At 32.6% G+C, this 10,503-nt stretch overlaps 3 protein-coding genes across 4 annotated transcripts; 2 read left to right on the top strand and 1 right to left on the bottom strand.

Annotated features, from left to right (window-relative positions):
- Positions 1 to 19: 19 nt before the first annotated feature.
- Positions 20 to 3,204, top strand: LOC132913113 (uncharacterized). Its single transcript, XM_060971089.1, has 7 exons — positions 20 to 160; positions 704 to 938; positions 1,727 to 1,856; positions 1,938 to 2,149; positions 2,209 to 2,355; positions 2,781 to 2,954; positions 3,032 to 3,204. The coding sequence occupies exons 1-7, from the start codon at positions 145 to 147 to the stop codon at positions 3,138 to 3,140; spliced, it is 1,023 nt and encodes a 340-aa protein (XP_060827072.1). The 5' UTR covers positions 20 to 144; the 3' UTR covers positions 3,141 to 3,204.
- On the bottom strand, positions 3,149 to 9,584 carry LOC132913114 (uncharacterized). 2 transcript variants are annotated; one of them, XM_060971091.1, is made up of 5 exons: positions 9,467 to 9,584; positions 8,590 to 8,654; positions 3,926 to 4,258; positions 3,403 to 3,556; positions 3,149 to 3,325 (listed from the first exon to the last, which is right to left on the bottom strand). In XM_060971091.1, exons 1-5 carry the CDS (start codon positions 9,489 to 9,491, stop codon positions 3,264 to 3,266), a joined length of 639 nt encoding a protein of 212 aa, XP_060827074.1. In that variant the 5' UTR covers positions 9,492 to 9,584; the 3' UTR covers positions 3,149 to 3,263. The 2 variants fall into 2 exon arrangements, with proteins under 2 accessions (XP_060827074.1, XP_060827073.1); XM_060971090.1 differs by having other exon boundaries at positions 3,150 to 3,556.
- On the top strand, positions 6,540 to 6,991 carry LOC132913161 (uncharacterized; the record flags this gene model as incomplete). Its single annotated transcript, XM_060971190.1, has 2 exons — positions 6,540 to 6,641; positions 6,707 to 6,991. Coding segments are annotated over 2 exons (300 nt in total), but the record flags the coding sequence as incomplete, so codon positions are not given.
- Positions 9,585 to 10,503: the final 919 nt, after the last annotated feature.

Here is a 10,503-nt window from a genome sequence, read left to right as displayed (position 1 = left end):
CAGTCCACCTCCGTAGTCTGGCAAATCGTCGTCACTCAATTTAAATACGGCCAATTATTACGAAATGCTGACTTGGCGAACGAAATTAACTGCATAAACGGCCAGAGAGGAGAACAACATTAGCAGTGTGAAAGTATCGACATTATGCCGAGCACGAAGGGTAAGTGATCGAAGAAAAGCCGCTTCAAAAACCATTACTATCATCGTTTACGCTCTTAATATTTTCGTTTGAATTTCGGAAATTTTTCGCTGCCGAGAACTGAATTGAATTTACCGCGTGGTAATTTTTTTTTGGCAAGGCCAGTTTGAAGTTAAAATTAAATCGGAAATAATAATAATAATCGACGAACTGAAACAACGAAGAGCAAATTTGTTTCGTGTGTATCATTATTTGATACTATTTTCATCGCATGTATTATGTTCTTTTAATCCTTAACCTTAGGAAACGATTCCAAATCATAAATTTTACGTTTCTTAGAGTAATTAGAATTAGTAAGATGTTAAAAAGAATTTTTAAGAAAGAAATTTTCACCTCGTTCTTTCTCGTTTCGCGATATTTGAACATAGAAACGTGATAAAGATATTTACCTATGAACGATGCCTTGTTCCTCTTACTAAAAATTTAAGAAACAAGTTCCACGAATCTACGAATATTCTACATGTTTGTATCAAACGTTCTGCATATTTCTGTCAAAAACAATAGATCCCTTTGGAGAGGATGTGTCGCTCCTTTATCCGGACAATCACAGCGATAAGTTCACCAAGTTTACAGAGACACCCTGTGAAACGCCGATAATCAAAGGCGTAGTAAATCAATTACGAAAATGGCCAGCGGATGTAATGTTCGCATTCCTGGCAGCCTGTCTAATCATAGGAAGTCTGGTTTTCTTGATCTTCCTCACGGTGGCTATTTGTGCGCCCACCGTTGCCGGTAACAGGTGTCTAGCTGTTTCTTTATTATACTCTTGATGGAAAGGATACAGTGAGATCATAAATCAAAGTATTAAATAGGCCTAATAATCGGTCTATCGAATTTCTGATTGCCTTGTTACTCGAATTGTTCGAAAGCCAAACTCTTATTCGAACTTTTTGAAAGCCAAGCTGATCAGCGCTACTTTTCGCAAATTTCTAGTTTCACTACTCGGATACCAAAAAATATGAAAGTTACCAAAGAATGAACATCTCGTGTCCATAGGTTGGTTTATCGCAAAGAGATATGGTAATGCATAATGCTAAACAAATATTCGCAGGAAAGTTTAATGTGTTTACCAACTTTCATTCAAATCTCGCTGTACCAACCCTCGTGTCATCGTCTACACGCTATAGTAATTACTAAACTACGGATGTTTATGTAAATTCATGTTTACAATAACTCGTAATTTTTACTTGTAAATTATTATTTTTATAACTCAATTATCAAAAGGTGGAACTTGAATAGAATGAATAGAAATTCCAGATTCTACCAAATATTATTATATCAATACTTTATTTCGGGTATTTTGCGTATTTTCATACATTATGCGCATTCTGTACGATTTTGCACTTTTAAATTTCCCACTTGGCGATTACCATGTTAATAAAAATCAGTCCGCAGTTACAAAAGAATTCTTCCAGTCTCGCTATATTTTTTCCACCAGGAGCGCTATATCGATCGCTTCAATGATTTCCGTACACAAGGCAGAAATTTTGATATCGACTTTGTTCCGTAAATCATTCGATATTTTAGAATGGGAGGAATCTCGAACCTACAAGTCGGAGCATCCAATGCGTACTTCTTCAAACTGGATAATCAGAACTGGTCAACGACGGATTATTGCTATATAGAAACTGCGGCCAGAAGACATCCAGACTTTAACGTAAAACCTTCGAGAGAAATCTTTGAAATTTTAGCGTTTGCCCAAATTCCAGAACGCCGGTGACGCGAGTTTTTATCGTAGGTGTACCTGATAAATTTAATAAAGGAGGAGCCTAATAAGGAAAGATTGAATCAGCCGAGTATTAATGGAACAAGGCTGGAATCTAAATTGAACGATTCAAATAACTATCATTCCTCGATATCGAGTCGAGAGGATAAGCTTAGGCAACAATTGGTACTTGCAAATGGAAATATAAGGAACGTCAATGTGTCGATCGATAAATTCTTCAAAGGGTGAGATCGACTATAAACTTGTACATTATTCGAGACGGTTTAAACGATTTTGTTTGCAGCTCGAAACTGTGGAAAATTGCGAAAGAATTGGACGACCAAGTTCTGGAAATGGCAGCCAAAGCACAGTTGCTTTGGAGCGTTCCTGGTGTCGTCCTCAAACCGAATATGTTTTGCAATCTAGACTCGGTGAAAAGTTACCTTTGCAAGTAAGCAGAACATTTTTATCTGCGCAACATTTCTTTACGTTGTTCTAAATAATTAGACGGATGTTTACACGTCTATAAAATCTAAAGTTAATTTAGGTTTGCGCAAAACACAACGCATTTAATGTGCGAAGATTTGTAAACTATCCAAAGTACACTGCCAGCTATAATTATTATGTATTAGGACATTTATCAATATTTAGTATAAATTACATATTTTTCGGTAATTTTATTTTCTAGCTAACTTACTATAAATCTGTTATTTCGTTTATATTTATATAAATTGTAGAATTTGGTACAGTTGACTGGTAATGTACGGATATCTGCGTAAGTTGCATTTTTTTAATTAGATTCTGCTTCTTCTCAAAAATATGAATCTGCATAAACATCGGTACTCTAATAATAATTCAGGTCAATTCTTCGAACAGCAATAAAGACGAGTGTTTACCAGACAAGCTGGCAACTATTGAGCCAGAAAACGATATTCAGCTAACAGGAGTACCATGTCAAGCTTTCATGGGCTTCATCGTCCAAGAAATATCAAAGAACAACCATAATGGAAAATACACATTGAAGGAAGCGGTAGAAAAATATTGTCCAAGGTAAAATTAGGTCGATGAAAGTCGGACATAAAAATCTTGGTATATCCGCACGCATAAATAATTATATTTCCTTGTAGATTGTATTACTGCCCAGAAATTCGGATTCTAAACTCGAGCCCAAAGTGTCCAACGAATGCTTTAAACTGCCCTATCGTTTACTCGAGTATACTAATGCATATCACGTGACGACTGATATATTTTATTACAAACTGTACACGTTGTAGCTTATAAAATATAATTTTAGAGAAATTATGTATTCGCTCTTTCGTTCGAGTTTTCTCCTTTCCTCGTGAATGTCGATCCTACGCTTCATTTGAAGGTTCTATGTTCGTACAGTCGAAGGACGCCCAGCCACATCCAAATTTCTCCGACTAAATGGCAAAATTTACCATTCGAGTACTGTATGATCGAAAAGCAAATATATACGTGTTAAGTGACTGAAACATACATATCAGTAAAATTGTTCCTAACGTGTAAGACAGAGCGGTCGATAATGGGAAATAGGAGAAAAATAACCAAATAGCGACAATGGCCTCGCTGATACCGCAAACCAAATCAGCCAGATAGAGAACTATCGATGGGAGACTCCAACGTGGATTTTTCTACAACATTTACAATTATTAGAGATATACGCTACCAGGCAAAAATTTGAGATTTAAAGATATGTTTGTAGTACTAATTTTAAATTGATAATAAAATTATGTGATTCAAGGTAGATACAAATGATTCGAAATTTTTAACCAATAGTATACATAATTTTATATATCTTATAGTAATAGCGTGCAACAAAAGTTCATAATTTTAGAAAAATTTTTATGTCCCTCTTATCCTACTATAGTACAATTTCTCTCAACAAAAGCAAACCGTTAACTATTTGAACAAAGTTCAGCAATGAAATTATTCTAAATAACATATTCTATTATTGCAAATAGTGTTCTATATAAATAACAAAATTAATGAAATGTTCTCACCGAGATCAAAGAATAAGCAAGCATGCCAATGGCGAAGAAAGAAACGATCGTATAAGGCATAGAGTAGCCTAAGGTTAAAGTGATCACAGCTTTATGAGCATAACCTGAAGCAATTTCACCATTTTCCAAGATACTATACTCTGTCCGACCATAACGGACGCTATGATAATTCAGAAGTAACATACAGGTAGACAGCAACAAAGCTTGAAAAATTCTTAATATTTCATTTTCAGAAGTCTCGGTAGGATCAAGTTTCTCTTCCTTTATGTTTATCTCATTTGCAGAAGGACAAGTAGTTTTAAATTTTCGCGGGGAAAATCCATGATCGATTGCCTAAAAGAAAACCATTAGTAACCAATTATTCGGATTAATCGCTTCTAGATTTAGTTCTAATTTTTCATTCGCTCTCGCTTCCATTCTTCAATAGTAATAGGTCAAGGTTTTATATGAGCCATACAGCACTGTAATAAGCGGAATAATTTAAATGTTTAAAAGCATACAACCTTCTCCATTAAAATATAACTTTATCCATAGTCTCCACAAGTCAAAGATTTTTTTATCCTACCACTTTCCCTCTGAACCTTTTATGTTCATAGACCAAGAGAATAAATTTTGTATTTAACACATACACCCCCACTTTCACTGAAATTTTAGGTCAATTATTGAAAAAAAAATGAAGCACCCATAGATAAAATAGGCGATATGTTAATTTATAAGATATTTTTGTTATACCATGGTAAAATATTAAAGTATCAGTAAAGTGTTATTTTATTTATCCTTGTATCTATTTTATTATTATTATATGAAGTTAAGTTGAAATACAAGAACAGTAAGAGATTGGAAATGGAACTTTTGTAACCCGTCAAGGAATCGAAGAGGTAACATAACCATTCAGATGAAACCTTCGTTCTCCCAAAAAATTCCACCTAACTAGGAACAATGAAATAATTTCGAAGGACTCACTTCGTCGCGTATCGATTGAATTTTACCAGAATACATATTCATCGTGAGAATTTTCCTTTCCTTTTTTTTTCTTCCTCTTTTCAATGGGAATCGAAAATTACAGACCCAGGCTCCTTGAAGTGAAACGCATTATGCAACGTTATTCAAATTGTTCAGAGAGGGAAGATTATTGAATCAAAATTATAAGATGATAAGCCGTGTATAACCTTCGGAGGAAATTTCGGTGAATTATTTTTCACTTGCAGAAAATTGCTCGAGCGTTTCGGCTATGAGAAGCAGAAAAGAACTTAGAGAATGGCACGTCGTTGCAAACGTTCTGTGCTTTCCAATCTGAAAGCGCTGATTGGAAACAAAAATACGGTGAGTACATGAACTCACGTGCGCGTGTGTAGATAACGTCGTTAACGTTGCATTCATCGTTATGCAAACCGGTTAATTGATTGGCAATAGATCGTTGAATCGTAAAACTTGGTTGGAATAATTACGAATTGTCGAAATTAGGATAGAACAATTCTCTGAGTTAATAATTGGCACGATTCCAGAAAAGAGTAATAAAAATTCGAATTATTTTTCTCGTTTCCGGGTCAAGCTTGGAATCATTTTGGTAAAGTTTGACGAGAATAATCATGAGATTTCGATGTAGACGAAAAATTAACGAACGTAGTGGATATTTAGTTAGTAGCTTTGGTAATGTTCGTGACATTACGATGAGAAACAGGTAGATAATTTATGTAACAATTTTCTAGCGACTTGGACAATTAGCGTGCACCCTGTGCGACCATTACATCATGGGAAATTCAATCTACGTGATCATACTCGGCCTCATTGGGACCGTTAGTCGATCGTAATACTCCTTAATTATTTCCGCATAATAAAACACAAGAGTTCACGAATCTTTCGTCTGAACGAAGATAGTGGTTCGTGAACTTTTAAATTCGATTCACCAAATGTTCAATCTAACTTTATTTGAAATATCTTAAAGTACAGTATTGTGCAACAGTCCTCGGCCACCTACCGAAACAAAAAGAGTTTGTTTCTATGAATGAGTGAAAAGATACTTGATATTATTTTAAATTTATCGTTGATTCCCAAAAAGTGTTATCTTTTTCAGGAATTATTGGTAATTTATTAGAAAAGAATCTTTTATTAAAGAATTATTTTAGCGATGCCGTTAGGTAACTTTTCAATAAACTCATTTCCTACTATCTTCCATTCTATCTTTAGTACTTCAAATAATTTATTTATACGCCTCTCACTTTCTATATTCTTAAGATATACTTTAAATCATTTTACACGTATTTTACAAAATGTAATGTACAATTGTGTACCGAAATATTCTTAAAGAATATACCATATAAGCTAAGGAAATAATAAAAGATTCGTTTCTATGCAACACTATGTGAAAATATCTCCTAAAATCATGACAAATTACCATCATGAAATTAAGCCTTTTGCGCAATACTGTATACGAAAGAAAATTTTACAAATACACTGCCTAATTAATGACCTAGGTGATTACAGCGTTTGATATCATCCGCATAATAAATTGCAAATTGCCAGTCAGATCACCCTCGCAAACCAGAAACAATGAAACCGGTAATTTATTCAATTCCCCTGACAGTCTTAGAATAGAATTTAATAACAATTAATCGTTCTATTATTAGTACCTTTGGATGTGGAAAGAGATCTAAAGCTAATGACGTCGATTCTGGGTATAGAGCACTACACCTTAATCATGCTGGGAGCAATTACAGTGAGTGATTCGAAGAAATCTCCCTTAAGTTCAACATATTAAAACGAAACGATATTTTTTTCTAGGAATATCCAATGTTACATACACCCTGGCTCTTAATGCAATTGTGCGTGATCATCGTGGAGGTCACTGTATTCTGCGTGAAAGTATTTTTGGATGGACTTCACATAAAACGCGACGAAATTTTATTATCCGTCCTGACCGTACATAATTGGCTTCAAGTGTTTTGTTTGTTCCATAGACAAGCTCGGCAGTCTCGTTAAATCTTCAGTTCTAAAAGAAATTTGATAACAGAAAATATTTATGCAATTTGAATTATTAAAATTATTGTAAAACTTTGTACACAATGCTTTGATATAATAAAGGATAACCGTACGACATATATATTTGAAATTGCAGACTACTTATGTATTGTACCAATTTCGCGTTTGTTGTTAATATATATATAATTTTAAAAAACACGTGGATTGCGGTTTGCTCATAACCTAATGGTTCTATCATGTACGAATAAGTTGATAAAATCCTGTTATAATGTCATTAAAATTAGAAAAAAATGTTATTTACACACGCACAGAGAATAGGAAAGAAAATGGAAAAGATCGGCATGTAAAAAATTTGTCAAAGGTACGAAAAAATGTTAAAAATTTAAACTAGCATGTAATAAAGTATATCCTGCGTTTCTTGTTATTATTAATATTGTATTATACAATGTTAGGTAGAAGCACTGTACATGGCATTGATGTGTTTCGCAATATATTGTTTAAGTTGTATCACTTTAGAAGCAGGAGGCCGTTACCCTCACGGGAATCCAGTGACAAAATCGGCCGCATTTAATGCTCTTTTTCGGCGAAATTACAGTAACAAAGTTTAAATATAACTTATTTTATTAAAGATCTTCATCCTTGTTTTACATCTTCGAGGAAAACATGCTTGAATATAAGAGATATGAAATTTATATTTTTCAATTTAAAATTTTAGTACAATTAAAAAATTTTTTATTTTAATATTTGAAATTTAAAAATTCGAGAATTTGAAAATTTTATATTTGAGATCTAACTCGTCTAAAGAAATTAAATCTTTATTCTCAGATTTGAAGATTATAATACTGGTAACAAATATAATCTCTGGACTGATAACTACTCTAATGATGACCCTTGCTGATATATATGATATTCCTTACTTATATTTACCATGGTTGGTGGATACCATGAAAGGAATGACTTTATGTGAAGGACCAGCGCTTCTAAACTTAGCCAATGAACTTCTATCTAACATTACTCTTCCTACTGCAATATTTATACTTACGACTTTCTTTTTATACGGTACAAAAATCACACACATCCGTATATTATCAAATAACATTACGCAAACATTGATTATTCTAATTGTTTAAATTTTATATTAAATTTTAATATAAATGCATTTCAGTTGAGGAACTTTGCATTTGGAATGAAGTGTTCATAAGGTTTCAACATTGCTGGAAAAATTATCACAACGAAAAACATTCTGCCATGGAAAAAGCTAAAGAAAAATTATTTGTTAAACGTAATAAAAAATTAATAGGCCAGAATAATGTTAAGAACGAATTAAACATTGGTGTTGAAAGATTGAAATCTGATAAAAAACCTATCGAATTTTGTAATAACATCAATGATCAAGTTTCTGTCGAAACGCGTTTAAGACCGATTAAAAGTACGATTGAAGATAATAGTAACTCTATTCGGAACCAACTAATCGATATAACTGGATAATTCATTTTTAAATAATTCTTTCAAATCCAATTCATAGGCAATATAATTAATTTTAATTCGTATATACAATAATTTACATTTTATAACTATAATTTTTCTCTGCTTCGTTACTTTGGAGTTTTATAAATTATCTTCATTACATATCTCGCAGCAATTTTGTAAAAATTTTTCTGATAATAAAATCAAACATTACTTACCACTGAAGACGACTCCACAGCCATTGAATTCGAAGAATGCACAGTTTCAGCACACTTTCTTGCACCTGAAAGATGAGACTGTAATTTTATGTGACACCAAACATTGTTATATGTTATCTAATATGGCGATCGAGAATCGGAAAAAATTTGTACTTATTGAATATCGATTGATTAAACAAATCAATATCTTATATTACTTTAATTTTTTGGTAGTTATTCCGATTTATAAGTAGCATTTGTTAATATTAATGGAAAAATTTAACTATGACTGAAGTAATCAACGCCATCATTCTTTGTCAAGTGAGTTTACAAGATCAGCGCATTGAACAAATTGCACTTGTGAATGATATCAAGACCGAGGAGCAATTTCTAAGTGAAATGAGTTTTCTCTTTCGTGAAGAAGAGGCCGACGCCTTCGTCAGATAATCCATCAGCGGGCCTTGAAGCTAAAAGACATAGGCCATCTGACTTCCGGATTAAGTGCCTCTACTGTAGTACCCCCGGACATAAAATAGCGGGGTGCCGTAAGAGAACAAAATTCGAGACACAAAAGAATACACGAAACCCAGGTGTAAATCGACCACCCAAGGACGTGTGATAGTCAGGATGGCCGTTGACCGCGGATTCGTTATCAAACCTAAGACCATTGTCATCAGTGTCTAATCAATGCTGTTACTTGTCAATTCTTTAATATCCACACTCGTGCAAATAAACATTACCTCGGTTGTATAATAACGATGGCTAATTCCAGTGAAGATTCATTACGCGCCCCTAATCCTAATCATAATAAGAACCCAACATATATATTATTTCTATTAAATATCTCACAGTAATTCTGAGAAAATTTATCAAATAATAATATCAGGCTCTTACTTACCAATAACGATTACCTTCAAAACCATTGAATTCGAAGAATGTACAATTTCATCACAGTTTTTTTGCACCTGAAAAACGAAACCGAAATCTTACGTGACAATACACATTGTTACATTATCCAAGATGGCGATCGAGAATCGCAAGCAATTTGAATTGTTGAATATCGATCTATTGAAAATCAATATTTTGTAGTACGTAACTGCCAAACTATAAATCAGTATTCTATAGTAAATTATCACGAATTGCATGTCTCTTAATAATTATTTGATAAATATGCTAAGCCAAATTTTATATATTTATAGGAAATTTAGACATGTAAATTCAAAGATAGAAAATATTTGAATTATAGATTTAAAGGTATAAAATATTTGAAATATATGACTAGATATAATATTCGTATTATATTCACTAAAATGTGAATTTACGTAAATGTATTGTATGTGTGTATTTGGATATGATAAGAGATCATACTAATTAAGATTAACATCAGATATTTGATTAAAAATATATTCAACAATGTTAAAAAGTCGTAGCAAGCAACAAACGGTGCCTTGGCTTCTGTATGAGATATTTCTCAGTATCTATATATTTTTATGCCAATTATTATGTAACTTGAAATATCATTGCGTAATTATCGTTTTGTGTGCACTTACCAATTTGTATTCAACAAATTTAATAAGTTTCTTTGAAAATTTATGGAACGACTAACACACCACTCAACAGAACTGCACGAAACGATGGAAGCTGCGCATTAATTTGAAAAACTTTCATTGCGCAGTGTAGGAATATCGATATATCCAGATCGATTGCAACCTCTTCTATATACACTACTCATATTATTTTTCTTAGATTTTTAGAATATAAAATTGTGCATTCTTTATTTTCAACATTAAATATTCTACAGTAAATTTTGTTCTTTTCACGATAAAAAAATATGAAAATTAATTGTTAACTTTCTATTATTAATAATCTCATTCGATATATTATAGATTTATCTCAATAGTTGCTTAGAATATATTAAAAATAAGAAATGTTATA

The sequence above is a fragment of the Bombus pascuorum genome, chromosome 13 (genome assembly GCF_905332965.1).
Source record: "Bombus pascuorum chromosome 13, iyBomPasc1.1, whole genome shotgun sequence".
NCBI lineage: Eukaryota > Metazoa > Arthropoda > Insecta > Hymenoptera > Apidae > Bombus > Bombus pascuorum.
This window is presented reverse-complemented; position numbering and strand designations above follow the sequence as displayed.

Excerpts from the sequence above, each read along its gene's own strand:
- LOC132913113 (XM_060971089.1), top strand. Across the intron at positions 939-1,726 it reads CCCACCGTTGCCGGTAACAG|AATGGGAGGAATCTCGAACC; the intron begins GTGTCTAGCTGT and ends TCGATATTTTAG. Across the intron at positions 2,955-3,031 it reads GTAGAAAAATATTGTCCAAG|ATTGTATTACTGCCCAGAAA; the intron begins GTAAAATTAGGT and ends ATTTCCTTGTAG.
- LOC132913114 (XM_060971090.1), bottom strand. The coding sequence starts at position 9,491 with ATGGTTTTGAAGGTAATCGTTATTG. Across the intron at positions 8,655-9,466 it reads TTTGAAGGTAATCGTTATTG|GTGCAAGAAAGTGTGCTGAA; the intron begins GTAAGTAAGAGC and ends CTCATCTTTCAG. Across the intron at positions 3,557-3,925 it reads TTGCTTATTCTTTGATCTCG|AAAAATCCACGTTGGAGTCT; the intron begins GTGAGAACATTT and ends TAAATGTTGTAG.